This window comes from Pipistrellus hanaki, assembly GCF_964339955.1.
Source record: "Pipistrellus hanaki genome assembly, chromosome: 2".
Taxonomy (NCBI): Eukaryota; Metazoa; Chordata; class Mammalia; order Chiroptera; family Vespertilionidae; genus Pipistrellus; species Pipistrellus hanaki.
The window spans coordinates 192,443,266-192,462,417 of NC_140504.1; the positions used below are offsets into that span (position 1 = coordinate 192,443,266).

Sequence of the window (19,152 nt, forward strand, 5' to 3'; positions counted from 1 at the left end):
TGCAGAAGCAGGCGGAGCTCTGAGTACCTGGTGCCGCTTCAGCATGTCCAGTCCCAGAAGCATGTCCATGGGCTGCTCCTCAAGGATGGAGAAGGAGCACGGCAGGAAATCGCCCTCGATCTGCACCTGAGCTAAAGCCCGTGAAGGAAAGACCATGTTACCGATTTTTATTCAGAAGCCCGACTCAGACTTTGGAAATGTAACTTTCATTCTGTGCCTGGCATCTCCCAACCAGCCAAAACCAAGGCAAAGCATGCAAAGAGGGGGAGTATAAAAAGAAAATCCTGTAAGACTAATAAGCAGTTTAAAAGCCAATGAAGGCACCAGATGGCAAAGAGGATTAAAAAAAGGGACCAATCCCTCCAATAAACCACTCACTTCCTATACACTTACAAAAGGTTTTCTAGAGGGAAATAAATCTGCACACTCTAAACCCTTTAAATTAGCCTCCAAAGAGTAAACTGTTTATTGCTGCCTGTGATTATCAAGTTCCTATTTGCCGAACCAGAGACAACACCAAGGCCTGTGTTTGCCTCGACTCTCTCATCAATCTCTCCTTTACTTAATATGTAACATTAAAAAGCGTACTTTGCTATTCGTAAGTGTATCTTATAAATAGGAGTGCATGAAACATATGCACAGCATAACGCTTGATAAAACTAACACCCACAAACCTCCCCCCCAAGGTAAGAAATAGAAAACTACGAAGTCTCCGTATGTCCTACTGACACAGCTTATTCTTCGCTTCCTCCCACCCTCCCACCTACCCTGGGCTTTGTGTTAATCACTCCCAGCGTTTCTTATAGTTCTTACCAGCTTTGTATGATTTCTAAGCAACATACTGTTAAGTTTTTTTAAAATATATATATTTTATTGATTTTTTACAGAGAGGAAGAGAGAGGGATAGAAAGTTAGAAATATTGATGAGTGAGAATCATCGATCAGCTGCCTCTTGCACACCCCCTACTGGGGATGTACCCGTAACCAACGTACATGCCCTTGACCGGAATCGAACCTGGGACCTTCCAGTCTGCAGGCCGACCTAGTCACTGAACCAAACCGGTTTCGGCCATACTGTTAAAAGTTTTGTGTTTTTAAACTATGACCTGCTCTTTTACTCAAAAAATAATTTTAGATACTTGATCCCATAGGTGCCCATGACTAAGTCTTTTGTTTTACATCACTTCTTGGAGTACTGCAATGTCTCACACTCCAGAACTGAGGTGCCCACTCCACTCCCACGGGCCTTTCTGGGGTGCTTTGTTTCTGCCCACTTGCACACTTTTGTACTTTTCTGCTGTGCCACACGTTCTTCTAAAGTCCAGTTTAAGAAGTGGAATCACAGGGTTCTACTAGGCTCAACTTTGCATGGTGATGCTGAATTATTTCTAAGAATGTTTCCGGCAGTGCATGAAAATTCTCATTGCTCCACATTCTCACCAACATTCAGTATGATTAGACTGAAAATTTTGCTAAATGTGGCAGTAGTTTTGAATTTCCCTGGTTAAAAGGAGGGTAAGCCACTTTTCATATATAGCACTTATTAACCATATCGGTTTCCTCTGAAAGTATGTATGTGATTTTTAATACTGTCTTCCTTATGGAGTTGGAGGATATACAAACACACAGAATATGTGTATATTCTGAAGATGCATTCTTTATTAATTATATGCATTACTAAAATCCTTTCCTACTTTGTGTTTGTTCACTTTTTTATGTCTTTTGATTAAAGATTCTTAATCTTAATGTGGCTGAATTTATCAAATAATTTTCTTCCTATCTTTGAAAGAAGCTCTTCCCTATGCAAGATATCCTCCTACATTTTCTTCTAAAAGCTTTTTTTAATTGATTTTTTTATTGTCTAAAGTCTTACATATGTTTCCCTTTCCCACAACTGACCCCCCCAAGCCATGCCCCCCTTCTTCCAAAAGCTTTGACTCTGACTTACAGGGGCCAGGGCTACCCACAGCTTTTATCTGAGCAATATTGCTCTTATCTAGCAGTTTCCTCCCATGCTTAGTTCAACTTTCAGTTCCAGTGGAATCTGAAACAGTGTAGGTCTTTTGTTTTTACTCCTCACGGATATGCTGAGAGAGAAGGGAAAGAGAAACACCATCAATTGGTTGCCTTCCGTGTGTGCCCTGACCCTCTGGCCGGGGATCTAACCTGAAACCAGGGATGTGCCCTAACCAGGAATTAAACCAGCTGAGCCACTCTGGTCGGGACATCGAAGTCTTTAATCAACTTCGAGTTAACTTTTGGGTGTGATATAAAAAGCCCATATAAAATCTAAAATTAGCACATCCTCCCTCTCTCTCTCTCTCTCTCTCTCTCTCTCTCTCTCTCTCTCACTCACTCACACACACACACACACATACACACACACACACACACACCCTCCTGGGATTTAGATATATTAACAAAGCTTTTGTTAGTAAATCTCTCTTTATTGTTAAGTTCTTCATGCCAATCAGACATGAAGAAACAGTACAACTTGTCCACCCACAAGGAAGGACACAGGGGCCTTATTATTACATTATCTCTTATCCTCTCACTTAAAATCATGAAAAACCTGAGACGTCAGGCTCTGATGCAACCAATTTGTGATATTCCTCCTCTATTTATGTTCTGTGTGTAGGAAAGTATAAGGTATTTAAATAATCCTATACAAATTAATGAGATAAGACTAATAAATAGACATATATTTAAAAAGAAAATAGAAACTTGACTTGCAATGAAAGAGAAGTAACATAATAAGAAACCACTTTATCTGCAAATTAAAGGAGTTAAAACTAACAATACTTGATTGTACAAGAACACTGGATGAACATTCACTTATTCATTCAATTAGCAATAACCACACCTCGGATAAACCTCATTGGCTATGATATTGCCCCTGTGCAAAGTTGAGGTGAATATTCATTCAGGGCTGGGGAAACCAGATTGGTACCAGTTAACAAGGGTCTTAAAGTATTGATAACCTTTGATGCAGTACTGTCAGGAACCTTGACTAAGGAAAAACACCAGTGTACTACACAAAAATCCAATGCCATGTTACAATGACAAAATATTGGATAAAAATATATCCCAAAAATTTACCACTAAACCTATGACTGTTACTCATTTACTTAATGATACTTACGAAATTTATAGTAACATTTGAGAAATGGTACAACTGTTAATTTTTCTTAAAGCAGAGGATAGCTCTAACCGGTCTGGATCAGTGGATAGAGCATCAGCCTGCGAAATGAAGGGTCCCAGGTTTGATTCCGGTCAAGGGCATGTACCTTGGTTGTGGGCACATACCCAGGAGGGAGTGTGCAGGAGGCAGCTGATCAATGTTTCTCTCTCTCTGATGTTTCTAACTATCCCTCTCCCTCCCTGTTAAAAAAAAAAAAAAAAAAAAAAAAAAAAAAATCAATAAAATATACAAAAAAGCAGAGGATAAAATTCTATTTGCCGTATCCTATGATTATTCTTTACAAGAAAAAAACACATGGAAACATGATAAAAAAGAGGCATGTCCAAGTGCTATTAATGGCTGATTCTCACCTAAAAGGATTTAAGATATTTTGGCTTCTTTTCACATTTCTATATTTTTGAAATACTCTGCCAGCATAAAATTACCTAGGTCAAAAATAATGACAGAGAGAAGTGAAACACAATTTTGGAACTAGAAAGCAGATGACAGGAAGGAAAACTAAGAAGCAACCCAATTAACACCCCAGACCTCCCCAGAGGCTGACGAGCTGGTGGAAACAAGCACCTCTGAAAACAGGGGTGAAGGCAGGTCCAGAGCAGAGACTCGCTGAAGGTCTACGCAGGCACTGTTAGATCTTGGGGTCCTCTCCTGCATCTGCTCAGCCAGGTGGCTAAGTACCTCCCTCTACCTCAACAGCAGACCTGCGGGGTTTTTCTCATGAGGGTGAAACAGAGGCTCTCATAATAGATGGGCATGAGGACGACAGGGACACCACACAAGAACCCAATGAAGACCCAGGGGATTAAGTGAAAGCTCACTGAGACTCAGCTTCTAGATGACCCACAACCGCCATGGCTGCCCACCCGCGTAATCTTCCCAGTAGCCTTTTGGTGTTCCACTCTTCAATATGATCAGGTGACAAGGATCACCAGACATCTGAGAAAACTATCTAACATGAGAGACAAACAACAACAACAAAAACCCCACAAAAAAACAAAACTTAACAGAAAGGCTGGAGGGCAAAGCTGAGGAAATCTCACCTAAGCCCCCCAGGGCACAAGGAAAGGAAACAGAAAACTGCAGAACAAGCCCAGGACAGAGACCGTCCTCCCTGAATTAGACACCCTGGAGGGGGAAGTCATTCTCACACTGAAAGGCACTCAGCACAATGAATGGAGAGGGCCAAACCCAAGTACATCATTGTGAAATCTCAAAACACGGAGGTCAAATAAGATTCTACAACCTTCAGAAAAGGAAATCTTTCACATAAAGGATCAAGGATCAGAACACCAGCCAGCTTTTCCACAGCGATACTATAAAAAATTGTGAAAGAAAATGGTTTCCAACTTAGCGGGACTGGTGAAATGTAGGGGGAAAAGACATGTTCTCATTTTCAAGGACTCGATTTATTACCATGCACTTTTTCTCAGGAAGTTACTGGGAGATGTGCTCTTAGAAAGTGAGGAGCAAAATGAAAAGAGGGACGACATGGGATTCATGCAGCCCAACATTAGCCCACGGAAAAAGGAATCCTGGGGACTCAGCCAAGGGTAATTCCAAAACAGCAGCATGAAGTACCCCAGGTTCTGAAGAAGTTTCATCAATGGGATGGACTGCAGCAAGGGCATTTACACAACCAGGGAAGCGTTTGGGATGAATGACACACCAAAAAACAAATGACCAAAAAAGAAAAAGAAAAGAAAAAAAAGAGATATAGAGAGAATTATTAATTCCAAGAAAAGATAAAGCAATTATTTTCAATTGAGTAGAAAAGAGAGAAGTACATAGGGCCTGATGTTCTTTTTGCCACCTGCTAATATGCACGTATGTATATAACTGCAATACAGAGTTTAAATTTCTGTGAGGCTCGCTGGATCAGATGTCCTGTCCAAGAGAAAAATGTTTAAGTCCACTGCTCTGCCAAGCCTCCCAGTGCCTTTCACTCACCTAGATGCACCCTTCCAATGATCTTCTGGGTGCCCACTCCTTTGGCGATCCCCGCCCACCGACGATCCACCAGCCTCATTATGTTACACCTTTCCGCACAAGCTTGACTCATAATAGTCATCTGGGCACCTGGAGGTGGAGGGAAAGATCAGATAATAAAGACAAAACCCACATTTGTGTTAAGATTAAAAATGCAGCACTAAGAACAGGGCAAAGCAAGTATACCCCAGGCCTTTTCTCTTATTTAACTATTTCTTTAGTTGATTTTTTAGAGAGAGGAAAAGAGAAACATCAATGTCTGCCTTCAGCATTCCCCATTCTGGGGATCAAGCCTGCAACAGGGACATGTGCCCGATGGGCAACTGAACCAGCCCTTCAGGGCTACCCCAAGGCTCTTATCTGTGCAACATTGTTCCTACCTAGCGGTTTCCTGCCGGGCTCAGTTCAAGTTTCAGTTCCACAGTGGAATCTGAAACAGTGTAGAAACTTGCCATTGAGAGGAAGAATATTTTGTTTAAATGTAATTATTAAATGATACTTAAAAACTTTACCAACAGGAAGCAAAACTACGTGAAAAGGATTTCCAAAGAGTCAAAATGAATACACACAGAAATGCTCACCAAGTCCTACTTGACATTCAGATGCGTTCCACAAAGCTTCTAGACATCTCGCCCAGTATTTGTCACTCCCGATTTTGGGACTCTAATTTACCAGTTAAAAAGTACACCATGCAGTCTCTCAAAAGACTGGACGTGAACTCCCTATTGTCTGCTCCAGCAGTCAGACCCTCTTCCCGCCCAGGAAGCGGGCAGTGAGACTTTTCTCCTGCAGTGACATGTACTCGGCCCAGCTGGAGCTGGCCTGGGGAAGACACTCTTATCTTTACCCACAGTGCTCATTTCTCCCACAGACCCTAGTTCCCACTCCTGTGTCGGACATTTCTATTTCAAAGCCAACAGGTATAAAACTGTTTCTCCCCAAATAATTCTCGTTGGATTTCTCTTCCTGCCAACTGAATCGTTTTCTTGCAATAAAAAAACGTGGGATTGTTCACTTTTGACTCCTTTTAGCCTTTCCCCACTTTCAAACTCTGGTCCAACCCTGTTAACAAGTTCTGTGCACTTGCTGCTATTTCTGATGCATCTTCTTCCAACCACAGCAGTGAGCTAGCTCACACTCCACCCCCTTGCCAGTGGGCCGTCTCTCTGCTTTCCAAACCTCTCTGTGGATGTATAACATTAAAGAATTCTCAGTGGCACAGAATTCTCCAGATCTGTCCCACTGCCTCTGTCTTGCTATTTATCACCTTCTTCAGATCACTTAATTCATCTGCTCGAAGATCCTCATTGGCTCCTATTCCTTATAAGACCAACTTCAAACCACATCCAGGCTCAGAACCCCCCTCATCCAGGCCAAACCTTTTCCAGCTGCAGAGACGGAACGCTTCATGTTGAAACCTAGTCCCCGATGCAATGATGCAGAGCGGCAGGGCCTTAGGGAGGGGGTTAGATCACTGGAGCGGAGCTCTCTTGAGTAGGATTCACGCCCCTGTGAGAGCCCAGAGAGCTCCCTCACCGCTCCCACCACGTGAGGACCTCGGGAGAAGACTGCCCTCTATGGACTAGGAATCAGACACCAACCTTCCAGAGCCTCGATCTTGGACTTCCCAGCCTCCCGAACTGGGAAATAAATGTGTTGGATATAAGCCACCCAGTTTATGGCATTCTGTTATGGCAGCCCAAACAGACTCAGACGCCAGACTTGTATTCCAAATGCTCGGGTGTGTTCCCTCTGCCCCTCCGGGAGAGTGCCCTCCCCTGCGTTCACTTTCTAATTGTGCTGATGCTTTAGGCCCGGTCCAAGGCCCACCTCCCCACCAACTGACTGCTTCCCCCACGATGTCTCCTCAAACTCAATCCCAACACTTCCGGTTCATGTTGCTCATCAAGGCTTCTCACACTACACAGGCACTGGAAGGTCTTGGCATTTGAAGGCTATAGTCAAGAAAGCCCAGAAATAATGAAGAAAAAAAAAAAAGAGTTTTGGAAGGCGATTTTCTTTTATATTCCTCCCTCCCCATTTTACTCCACAAGAACTAGTTACTGATGTACAGGAAGCAACCCCAGGACGGGAAGGGTCCCTTTTACTGGCTCCTGCCTCTTTTCAAGCCTCAGCTCCAAGTCCACTCCTCTGCCCACGGAGACAGCTCAGGTTAAATGGCCTCTTTCGAACCACACCTGAGGCGAAGTATCCCGGTCAGTGAGAATGGAGTTTCTATATTCATCCAACATGCACCGGATTTTTGCACAGTGCCTGAGTTCTGGCACCAAGCAGACCAGGGGCTGAATCCAAGATCTGCAGTTCGTGAACTCTGGACACCTGGGAGAATGACTTCCCCTCTCTGTGTCTAAGTTTCCTCCCCTAGAAAATAGGGGTAACAGTAGAACACAGTTCATGGGGGGCATGCTGAGAATTAAGTGAAAGTGAATCAACTGATACATATTAAGCACCTTAGGTAACTTAGCATGAATTAGCATGGTGCTTACCATACAGAAAGGGCTCAATAAATACTAGTGTCAGATTAGGGACTCCTATAGTTATTTGTCTCTCTTGCTAACAGGAGCCCATGAAGCACCAGTTAGTAAGTCTTACCACCTCCCCCCCAAGCACTCAGCACAAGGTCCTGTATACAGCATTCAACAGTTTTAAAAACTTAAATAATCAGCAGTTAACTTCTCCCAGGACTGTACGCATCTCAGTATAAACTATTTCCAATAGTTGAAACCTAGCATGTGCTCAAGTACTTGTGGATGAACAAATGGGAGGAAAAGTGCCCGGCTGGTGTGGCTCAGTGGTAGAGCACTGACCTGTGAACCAAGGGGCCACGGTTCAATTCCCAGTCAGGGCAGATGCCCGGGTTGCGGGCTCAATCTCCAGTGTGGGGCAGGCAGGAGGCAGTCAATTGGTGGTTCTCTCTCATCACTGATGTTTCTCTCTCTCTCTTTTCTCCCTTCCTCTCTAAAATCAATAAAAATATATATTACAAAAAACTACAACAACAACAAAAAACAAATGGAGGAAAAGTTAACTTGGGCAGGAGCTTTTAGTACTCTAGGAAGTCATTCCCACAAGGCCGCTGTCACCCCCACATGATACTGCCTGTGTGTGGTCACTCAAAAAGCTAAGAGATAAGGTGACAGTTAGTACAGGAATATTCTGAATCTTCCAGTGCAAAACTCCCTGCCCCCCTACCTGGCCGTTCTTTCTTCTTTCAGGGCAAGAACCACGCCCTGCATCTCACACTCCTCATTGCTCCTGGCCAAGTGATGGCACATAGAGGAGGCAGAAATACGGGTTTGACCTACACTATACAGCTCTTTCTTTTTTAAAAACATATATTTCTTTATTGATTTCAGAGAGGAAGGGAGAAGAGACAGAAATATCAATGAGAGAAACACTGATCAGCTGCCTCTTGCACGCCCCCTACTGGGGATCGAGCCTGCAACCTGGGCATGTGCCCTTGGCTGGAATCGAACCTGGGACCCTTCAGTCCGCAGGCCCACGCTCTATCCAGTGAGCAAAACTGGCTAGGACTACACAGCTCCTTCTTTATTAGATTCTTATTCTAAACTTATTCAAATGATTCCCCAATTCCTTAGAGGTATCCTAGAATTCAGGATGCCAACTAAGGGGAGCAGGAAGATAAAGGAGACACCGAAAATATAAAACTGGTGAAGAAATAATTTAAAAAATAAGCCTATCACAAACAAGAAGAGATGGGAAGTGAAACAGCCCCCAGGCTTGCTGGTGAGCAGTCCAGAGGACGAACGCCATCTTTAAGGACCCCGGGGTCTCTCCTTCTCCCGGTGTCAGGTCAGAACGTTTGCTGGAGACAAAGATACGAAGGACGGAGACGTCACCTGAGTCAACAAAGGCTTTCACAGGATGTCCATTCACTTTGCAGTTAATATAAAGCATCACTACTTGGCCAAAACTCTCCGGAGCCTCCTCCATAGCTATGGTCATGTTTTCCTCAATGTTCTGTTGCCTGTAACAAACCAAAACCAGGGACACTAAGAGCATTTCTTCCATGAAGAAAGATCTGTTTCAAAGTCACGATATTAAAACAGATCTGTGCATATCTTTTGCCCCAGCTATAGCAGCTGAGTCACTGAAATGGAAATTGGTCCTTTACAGTCTGTGATTTAGTAGGAGGCAGTGAGATACACAGTTAGCAGAAAATTAAAGGCATACAAATTACCCTCATGTAAAATGACTATGTTTGTTCCCTTTACAGGCTCAGAAACAGGAAAAGAAACTTCTGGAGAGTAAGGGTCACAACCTTTTTTATCCTCTAGAACGTTAAAATTTCATGAGTGCTCTAATTTTAACTGAGGACTTACTGGGTGTCTGGGTACATTTCCTAGGTCCAGGGCATTAACAATTGTTTGCAAATACAATACCTATGTATTAACTGCTTGTTGTTGCATCTGCTCCTTAATCACTAAGACTGGGTTTTCTAATCTGCAAAAATGAGGATAGTTCATTCCTATTACAGGATGTTAAAAAAACAAAACAAAAAACTCAAAAAAGATCCCTCTACCTATCACTTAGGAAATTACTAATATATACACATATAAATCATTGTTCACCTGGTCATCAAATAATTTCCTCTAAAATTGAACATTCTAATTCTTACATGAGAAAAGCACATAAAAGGGAGTTCCAGCTTACTCTAGCATCTCATATCTCCTCCATTCCCAATCTCCTTTTTAAAAAAATAACCAAATAGGACCAACGTTAATGGAAACTAGGGCAGGAGCTAGGCCACTTACTTGAAGGCTGAGACAGTAACAAAACAAGGCCCAAGGTTTGGACAAGTTACACTGTAAACCAGGCATTATCTCTGCTGTATCTGACCGCCCAGGCAGAACTGAGCACCAGCCATAGAGATAGTGTGGCCTGCAAAGCCTAAACTATTTACTATTTGGCCCTTAATGGGAAGAGTCTGCTGACCCCTGCTCTAAACTATCTGTAGAAACACTCTAGCTCAACTGAACTGCTGGTTTTATCGGCCATTCTCTGTTGGAATATTAAACTTCTTGTAAAAGCAAAGGCACATTCCTTTAACTTAGGCAAACATGCAAGCTGTTATACCTTCGAGAACACATTCCCTGTACAATCAATGGCGAAACATAAACTTTAACAGGCATTCAATAATTACAGCTTTCTTGTGTGCCGTATTATTAAAGTTAGCAATAGCCTAAAATTCGCTGTGCACTATGCACTCCTGACACTGCAGTGACTCCAAAAACAATGCCAGTTCCTTCGGTATGCTGGGCTCTGTATGTAGACTTTACAGGCGCCAGGCTTTCTCCTGGGAAAGAATGTGTGCGCCCCCATTTCCTGTACCCCGCCCGGGGGAGAAACACGAGCCACATGGATAGGCCTCATTTCACTTCTGCTCTTCCAACAGCTCAGCGCCATGGTTTAGCTCCGATGCCTCACCACACTCCCTCCCACACCTCCTGCTTCCTGGGTTGAACATATTCTCGAGAATTATATAAGGTCCCCTTATAATTGTAATGCAATCTCGTTCTGAGCGCACAAATATCTTCCTATTTCTCTGAGTAGATTTAACGAGTGAGACGTTTTTCAAAGATGTTCATGAATTCTGATACAATTCCTGATATAATTAATGGGAACACTTAATAAGAACATAAATAAATGTTCTTAGGGCTTTCACGTGATTCTAGTGTACAATTTACATTTCTTTGATTTCAAATGCAGTCAGAGAAATAAGAAAGAAGAAAAGCATTATTTAACTTCCTAGTTGTCAGTATAATATAATGACCACTTAGGCTTCATGTAAATAACCAAAGATGATGACAAAACCCCTAAAAGTAGCACTGGTAAAAGTTAGGGTCTTCATATTTATACTAAAACCATTACAACAAGCCACAAAAACTGAGACATGGGTGGTGGTGCTGAGGGGGTAGCAGCTGTTAGTTTGAACATCATCTGGCTTGTGGCTAGTCACAGAACCAAGACTGGCGTTAGCATTATTGTACCTGTTTTAGGAGTGGAGCCCAAGCATCTGCATTTTTAAAAGATTCCAACAAGATTTTAATGCAGCCTCAGGTGGGAACCACATCACTGAATCCTGGGGTCATCTACTGCAGCTGCTTTGATGACACACTGGGCTAGCCAGGGAGTCTTTACTAAAATTTTAGAGGAGAAAAGTCATTTGTATGGGGTACCTTTGTAATGCTGAATCAAAATGTGAGGAAAATGAGAGTGGGGATGGAGGCAAGGACTGAAGTTACTAGCTTAGGTGCGAAATAAGGAATCTACGTCAAAGCAGGTGCCCCGTCAATATCAGACAGCCTGCAGTTTGGGAGTCTCCATTCGCTAATGCCTGCTGGGTAGGTGACAGCATCATTACCTTATATCTTCTTCTATTTTGGCCTGAGCTTCGAGATCAAAAGGATCAGCAGAAAAGAGACGAATCCTTTCTTGCTCTCTCCGGGCTCGGTCCTGCTGCTGTTCCACCAGCACCCTAGTGAATTTCTCTACAAAAGGAGGAAAATCTTTAAGTACCACCGGATTTCATTCCTTACTAGTACTTTTCCACATCAGACAACTTCTCAAAATATAACTGTAGGAGATGCAGAAAAGATGCCTAAAAAATTATTTTTTGTTTCTTACTCCTTTCTTCCCCTTTTCAATGAATGCATTGGGATGATACTGGTTAACAAAACTGTACAGGTTTCAGGTGCAGAATTCCACAAGATGCCTAAAAATAAATAAGCAATCACTACATTTACTTTATATTCTCCAAGGCTAGACTATTTCTTCACCTAAATTCAGTGTAAATAAATATTTGGGAAAATCATTTAGTCTTGTAAGAAGTTATCCATCACATTAACTATACTCAGACATAACAACTTCTCGGTTTAAATCTGGAAAATGCTGTAAAGGACCCCGCTTGTCCCTTCCCTTCTGCCCTTGTTATTCTTTTGGCTAGAAATAAAATAGAGTGCTACCACCCCATTTCCTCTTCTAGACTCATTTCCTTTATAATTGCCTTAAAGCCGACAAATTAAATGCAAACTACCGTTAGCCTATCTACATTACCTGATGGGTAATAGACAGGAATATAGTAAAGAGGAAAGATTGCTTACTATAAGATACATTACAAAAATCACCTTTATTTTGCTATTTCTTAAATGCGGGTGCATTTAAATGTGCCATCATCATGGTCTTTGACAATTAAATATGCTGCATAAGAAATTAAAGGAACCAAGATACTGGTCAGACGAACTAATACAATATAGATGAATCTATAATCATTAAGTTGAATGAAAGAAGTCTGACACGAGAGAACATACTGCATGATTCCATTTACATGAGGATCAAATCTAGGCAAAATTAATTTAAAATGATTATCATATTTGGTAGTCTATAAGAGGAGGAAACTGACTGAAAGAGAACATAATGAAACTTTCTTGAAAGAAATGTTCTAGTTCTCGATTGGTGTGGTGGATGCAGGAGTCAACCAAAACGCAAACTGTATACGTAAAATCTGCAAATTTCTCTGTAGGTAAATATTACCTCAATTTACAGAATGGTTAAGATATGAGTTATTAAGTATCTGTTATGTTTTAAAATTTAATCAGTACAGTTTTTGTAAAATGGGAGAAATTTACAGAGAAAGCCTGACTCATAAAGAGACTAAAAATAAATGTTCTGTGAAGGGAAAGAATGGCTCCAGTACAGCTCCGAACAGACTGCTGGTAACAGCCCTTCATTAAACTTGGGGTGGATGCGAGTAAGGGGGTTCAGTCAGTCACACAGGCTGAAGGCCTCAGACCTGCTTCCTGTAGCTAACAAGCACCATAGGCTCATCGGTGCTCTCTTTATTGAAGGTCTAACTAAACAGCTTAAGTATCAGTACCTGGATTATGTACTGCCGAAATAATTAGGAAAAAAAAAAAAGAGTAAATGGAAGGGGCTGGTTTAGCTGGATTTCAGGACTCTGTGCAGCCCTAAAATTTTGTCACTACTGTCATTAACTCAGCCTTCGACATTAGTGCTAACTTACCTCTCACAGACCAACTGATATGCACACCCCCTGCCTCTTGCACACCCCCCACTGGGGAATATGCCCGCAACCAAGGTACATGCCCTTGACTGGAATCGAACCTGGGACCTTTCAGTCTGCAAGCTGACTCTCTATCCACTGAGCCAAACCGGTTTCAGCATGTAATTCTTCATCTTTCCTCAAGCCTCCTAGCCCTGGCAACCAGAGGGGGTGTGCATAACTCATGTGCCACACTGGGCTGAACACACTAGTGGCTTCCAATTCTCCCGCCTGCTATGATCCACTACTCCACCTCAGGTCAGCCTGACAGCCTTTCAGATGAACTTACCAAGATCGCCACTGAGCAGGGCGTCTGCCAGCGGCGGGTTGCGTTCCTTCAGCAAGGACAGCTCGTGGGGGTTGGACAGCAACATGTCTCGGAGCAAGGCCGGATTGTCCAAGCCCTGCGGAGATCCAGCCAGTTCTCCGGGAGACGAGCGGGACTGCTGGACCCCGGGTGGCTGCCGCTGCCGGGAGCTCGAGGTGCCGGGCACAGAGATACTACGGAAGTCTATTCGGGGTATGTCTGTTGAGGAAAAGTAATGGTTTACTTTAAATGGTCCGTGAAAACAAGCCTCTGAAGGAAACAGAACAGGTGCTCATACATAGTATGTAACGTAGTAAGTGGTGATTGCAGATATACTAATGCCCCCTCCCTTTTTTAAAAAAAAGAAATATATTTCTTTATTGATTTCAGAGAGGAAGGAAGAGGGAGAGATAGAAACATGAATGATAAGAGAGAATCATTGATTGGCTGCCTCCTGCACACCCCGAACTGGGGATCGAGCCCACAACCCGGACATGTGCCCCTGGCCGGAATCAAACCCGGGACCCTTCAGTCCACAGGCCGAAGCTCTATCCACTGAGCCAAACCGGCCAGGGCCAAATGCCTTCTCCCTCGCTCGAGTTTCTCATGTTGGCTTTGAATATAAAGACTGCAGCCTGAGAGTGAACAGGTAGGAAAAATGCCAGGAAGGTGGCAGGGGGAGACTATGGTAGTAACCTCAAATTTTTAGCTTATAAAATATCATAAAATAGATGTTTTTCTTTTTCTTTTTAAAAAAAGTAAAGCTGGTCTCAAATGTAACTACAAAAATCAATGAGGTTCTTAAGAAAAACCGTGGTCTGCTTTGCAATATGCTTTGAGGACCCTGACAGTCTGGGTAAGGAATACTATATATATCAAGTGCACAGCACAAATGACCGATGTTAAATTCTACAAGTCTGGGCTGTACATAGTTCTGTGAATTTACACTTCCCTCTGGGCATCACCACTAACTCTTCCAATAGCCCCGGGGACCTTGCAGGTGTAATCATTTACAAGAGAGAAAAACAGAAGAAAAATAATGTGCTCAGGTTCCCAGTGCTGAGTACACTAACAGACATGACAGGTCCCTCACTCCAGGCTGAGCTGACTTACTAAACTAAAAGTAAAATAAAAGGGAGCCTTACACCAAGGACCCGGATACTGTATGAATCTATTTCTATGAAATATCCAGAATAGGAAAAGACAGAGACAGTTAGTAGACCAATGGTTGCCAGGGCTAGGAGGCTTGAGGGAAGATGAAGAATTACATGCCAAAACCGGTTTGGCTCAGTGGATAGAGCGTCAGCTTGCGGACTGAAAGGTCCCAGGTTCGATTCCAGTCAAGGGCATGTACCTTGGTTGCGGGCATATCCCCCAGTGGGGGGTGTGTAAGAGGCAGCTGATCGATGATTCTCTCTCATCGATGTTTCTAACTCTCTATCCCTCTCTCTTCCTCTCTGTACAAAATCAAAATATATTATATATATAAAAAAAAGGGATGAAATGTGCTATAACTGATCGTAGTGATGGTTGCACAACTCTCAATATACTAAAAATCATCTAATTATATCCTCTAAATCAGAGAATGATGTAGTATGTGAATGATCTCTTTAAACTATTACTTTAAAAGTTTTCTTTTTAAAAGAAGAAAAGAGAAGCAGAATGAGGAGCCAGGACTGAATTAATCCACATTTCTCCAATCACACTTGTCCCAAGCCTGGGTTATCCTGAAGCCCTTTGGACCTTGAGGAGGAGGGAATGCTTAAACTTGGGCATAAGGCAGGGGTCTTCAAACTACGGCCCACGGGCCACTTGAGGCCCGCAGAGGAGTCTGATCCGGCCCACCAGGTTTTTTGGGCAGTGAGCGCAGCCGAGGTGTTACAGTAGGAATTAGTAGTTCATATAGTCCGGCCCTCCAGCTCTCTGAGGGACCGTGATCTGGCCCCCACTTTAAAAAGTTTGAGGACCCCTGGATAAGGTTTCTGTCTCTTAGCCTGGGTCCCACTAGTCACTCAGCTGGCAGTTAGCAGTGTACGTGTGTGAACTTCCAACCAATGAAAAGGTGAAAGGAATGCATGATCTCTGAGGGAAACTATACCAATTAGCAAAACACATAGGGGGCCCTCTTTGTGGGTTGAGAAATTTTATCTCCAACCCAGTTATAATTATCTTGAGAATCTGTTCACTTTAGAAAAAATTTGAAAACTTGTTTACCTTGTAGACCAGATCCCACTCTCTCTCTCCCCTGGTGGCTCTCTTGTCCATATGGGGCAGTCCAGAAAAAAACAGCTATGTTTCCAGAACTAACAATCTCACCCGCTTAATCCAAGAAGACTTGGTTTTTTCTGACTGGCATCTTGGAACCACTCCTCTTTCTGAAGTTTAACTGCAGCCCCAGGGAGTAATGTGACCCCAGGCTGGGAGGAGCCCTGCCAGCGATCCCCTCTAGCCCAGTTCCAGGCTGAATGGAAGCACTGTGCTCTAAGCTCCAGACTGCATCACCCCGACGCCTATCAGTTGTTACCAACAATTTTAAAACCAAGTGACCTAGAGAACAAACACTGTTTAAAGAAACCTATCAGGACCTTATAGGAAGTGGAGAAAAACTAATACAGCCCATCGGGTGGTTCCACATCAGAACCTTGTAATAAACTTTGGTAGATCAAAAACCCCTTTGAGTGCCTGAAGCAACTTACCAGCCCTGTCCCCATCAAACGCCCACACCCTCACAATTCTGCCTTTTATTTCAGGGACACAGCAACCTCTTAAACCCAACGCACAGATTCAAAATTATAAGCACCTACTCTGGGTGGGACTCCTGAGATAAAGAGTCCTTTCTTCTTCTTCTTCTTTTTTTTTTTTTTTTAATATTTTTATTGATTTTTTCACAGAGAGGAAGGGAGAGAGATAGAGAGCTAGAAACGTCGATGAGAGAGAAACATTGACCAGCTGCCTCTTGCACACCCGCTACCGGGGATGTGCCCGCAACCAATGTACATGCCCCTGACCGGAATTGAACCTGGGACCTTTCAGTCCGCAGACCGACGCTCTACCACTGAGCCAAACCGGTTTCGGCCCTTTCTTCTTTTTACATGACCAACGAAGGTGGTGAGAAAGAAGCAGAAGCTAGTGGTTGAGCTGCTTAATGTTCATAAAGTTCAGTATAATAGAAAAGCACAAAGTTATAATTCCTATGCCTTCCTTATTAGCTATGTAACTTGGAAGACATAATTTAAAATCCAAGTTTCAGCTCTGGCTATTGTGGCTGGAACATCTTTCCTGCACCAAAAGGCGGTGGGTTTAATTCCGTCAGGGCACATACCCACGTTGCGGGTTTGATCCCCGGTCAGGGGATATCTGGGAGACAACGGATAGAGGTTTCTCCCCCATTCTCTCCTCTTCCTCTAAATCAATCAATCAATCAATCAATCAATCAGAGTTTCATCTATTAATGACAGTAAATTGTAAAGAGGAATCTCTTCCTTTACATCCGAGTTAGGAGATCACGTGAGTACCTGGCTGACTGCAAAGACCTGCTACTGAACCCCAGACACAAGGTTGCATGTCAGTCAGCAATCAGGCCTGGGGAGCCTCTCAAGTCCTTGCAGGACACAATTATCATCGGTGACAACAGAAGCTACCATTTATTGAGGCTTGCTGTGTGCTGAAGGTTTTAAAGCATTATTCTCACATCAATTCTAGGAGTTGAGTTAAGGGGGCAGAGTCAGGATCTGCACCCTAGTATTCTGAATCAAAAGCTAATTCAAAACTCTGCACCACCGCACTATGCTATCTAGTCATGCTTGTGTCAGGAGATGCTAACCCATTCCGAGATGTCTTACTTGGAAACTGTGCTGAAGGTCGAGGGTCCACATTCTCCTTCTGTCGTAAAATCACGACATCTCCATCTTTCAAGCCGTAAGAAGCCAGAGACCTGTGGTTGTCTGTGAGAGGTCTTTCAGCATGGACAATCTACAACCAGAAAAGATGTCACAGTACAAAGCACTGAGAAGTACCAGGAGCAAAGCAGACAGACCAGGTTTCCTCTTCATCAGATAGTCACTTCCCGCACGGCCCTCCGCCGGTCTCCCATCACACCCGGAATAAAAGCCAGTCCTTCTCACCACCTCCTGGCTCCCTCTGACCTGATCTCACGCCTCGATTGCTGTTTCTCAAGTAACGACTTCCTCTCAAGGCCGTTCCACTTGCTTCTCTCCACCCGAGGAAAGTTCTTTCCTGTCATTTTTAGGTCTCTGATCAAACACTACCTCTTTTTTAATCACCTTCACCTAACGCACATATTTCTTTACTGTCCTCCTGCCCCCACTACAATGTAAACTGCTCGAGGACAAGGACGTTGCTTTGCTGGCCCAATCCCAAATGCCTAGAACAGGACCCGTCAGATAAATAATGCCCAGCTATTCAGTGAATTAAAGGACGAACGAGTCTAAGGAAGTTTGAAACCAAATTCAAACTTCAGGTTTCACTTTGAGCAGAGAGGGAAACGGGAATGATTTACTCTGGGTTTGCAAACTAAAATACTATTAAATAATGAGTGCGCTTCTCCCCTCCCCCAGTTTTAGTGAGACAGAACTGACTTAAAAACTGGCATTATTTTTAGATATACACCATGGCTTGATATGTGTATTTTGGGAAATGATCACAATAAATTAACCATCATCCATCACCTCACATAGCTACAAATTTTCTTCCCTGTGAGAACTTTTAAAATCTTAGTAACTTTCAAATATATGACACAGTATTAACTTTAGTTACCACACTGAACATTACATCCCAATGTACCCATTACTTATTTATTTTTTAATCCTCACCCAACCATATGTTCACTGATTTTAGAGAGAGGAAGGGAGGGAAAGAGAGACATTAATTGGTCGCCTCTCGTACATGCCCTGATTGGGGATCAAACCCGCAACCTTTCAGTTTACAAGACGCTCCAACCAACTGAGCCAGGACCCAATGTGTCCATTTTAAAAATGATCTTGCACACTAGCAAGTCTAAAAGGGTCCCAAACACCAACCTTCCTGCATTCTTTCTTCCTTTTAAAAAAAAATATCCCCTAGGTTTTACCGCTCATGTTTGTGAGTGGACGATAAAAGAAGACATTCCAGAAAGAACAATTAAGCAGAGTGGAAAAAAGGAACAGGGATGTACTAACAAAAATATTTTTATGGAACTTGGCAAGGTAGCACAGTTGGTTAAAGCATCATCCAGATATATCAAGGTTTCAGGTTCAATTCCCAGTCAGGGCACACACAAGAATCAACCAATGAATACATAAATAAGCGGAACAACAAATCAACCGCCCTATGTTCCTCCCTCCATCTAAAAACCAATAAATAAAATTAAGAAGATCTATTTTGATGATGTGCAAACACTGGAGAAAGCTTAAGAGCATAAAAACAGGTGACACTGTGCTCTGGGAAGAACAGGAACACAGAGGGCAAGCTATAAGTTTCCCGGGAAGGAACATAAAACCTCCCGGCATCACTGCTCCAGAGGGACATTCAGACTTTGAAAGGTTTTCTTCCTAA

The 19,152-nt window shown here is 43.0% G+C and overlaps 1 protein-coding gene across 2 annotated transcripts in view; it reads right to left on the reverse strand.

The window, feature by feature from the left end:
* The window catches only part of LOC311618095 (protein DDI1 homolog 2), a 37,461-nt gene that overhangs the window by 10,257 nt on the left and 8,052 nt on the right, over positions 1-19,152 (reverse strand). For both annotated transcript variants that reach the window (XM_084875302.1, XM_084875305.1), the window contains exons 2-7: positions 17,442-17,571; positions 13,582-13,818; positions 11,595-11,721; positions 9,070-9,197; positions 5,150-5,278; positions 28-131 (exon numbers count right to left, since the gene is read on the reverse strand). In XM_084875302.1, the coding sequence (XP_084731428.1) occupies positions 28-131; positions 5,150-5,278; positions 9,070-9,197; positions 11,595-11,721; positions 13,582-13,818; positions 17,442-17,571 (855 nt within the window). The remainder of the gene's footprint in view (positions 1-27; positions 132-5,149; positions 5,279-9,069; positions 9,198-11,594; positions 11,722-13,581; positions 13,819-17,441; positions 17,572-19,152) is intronic.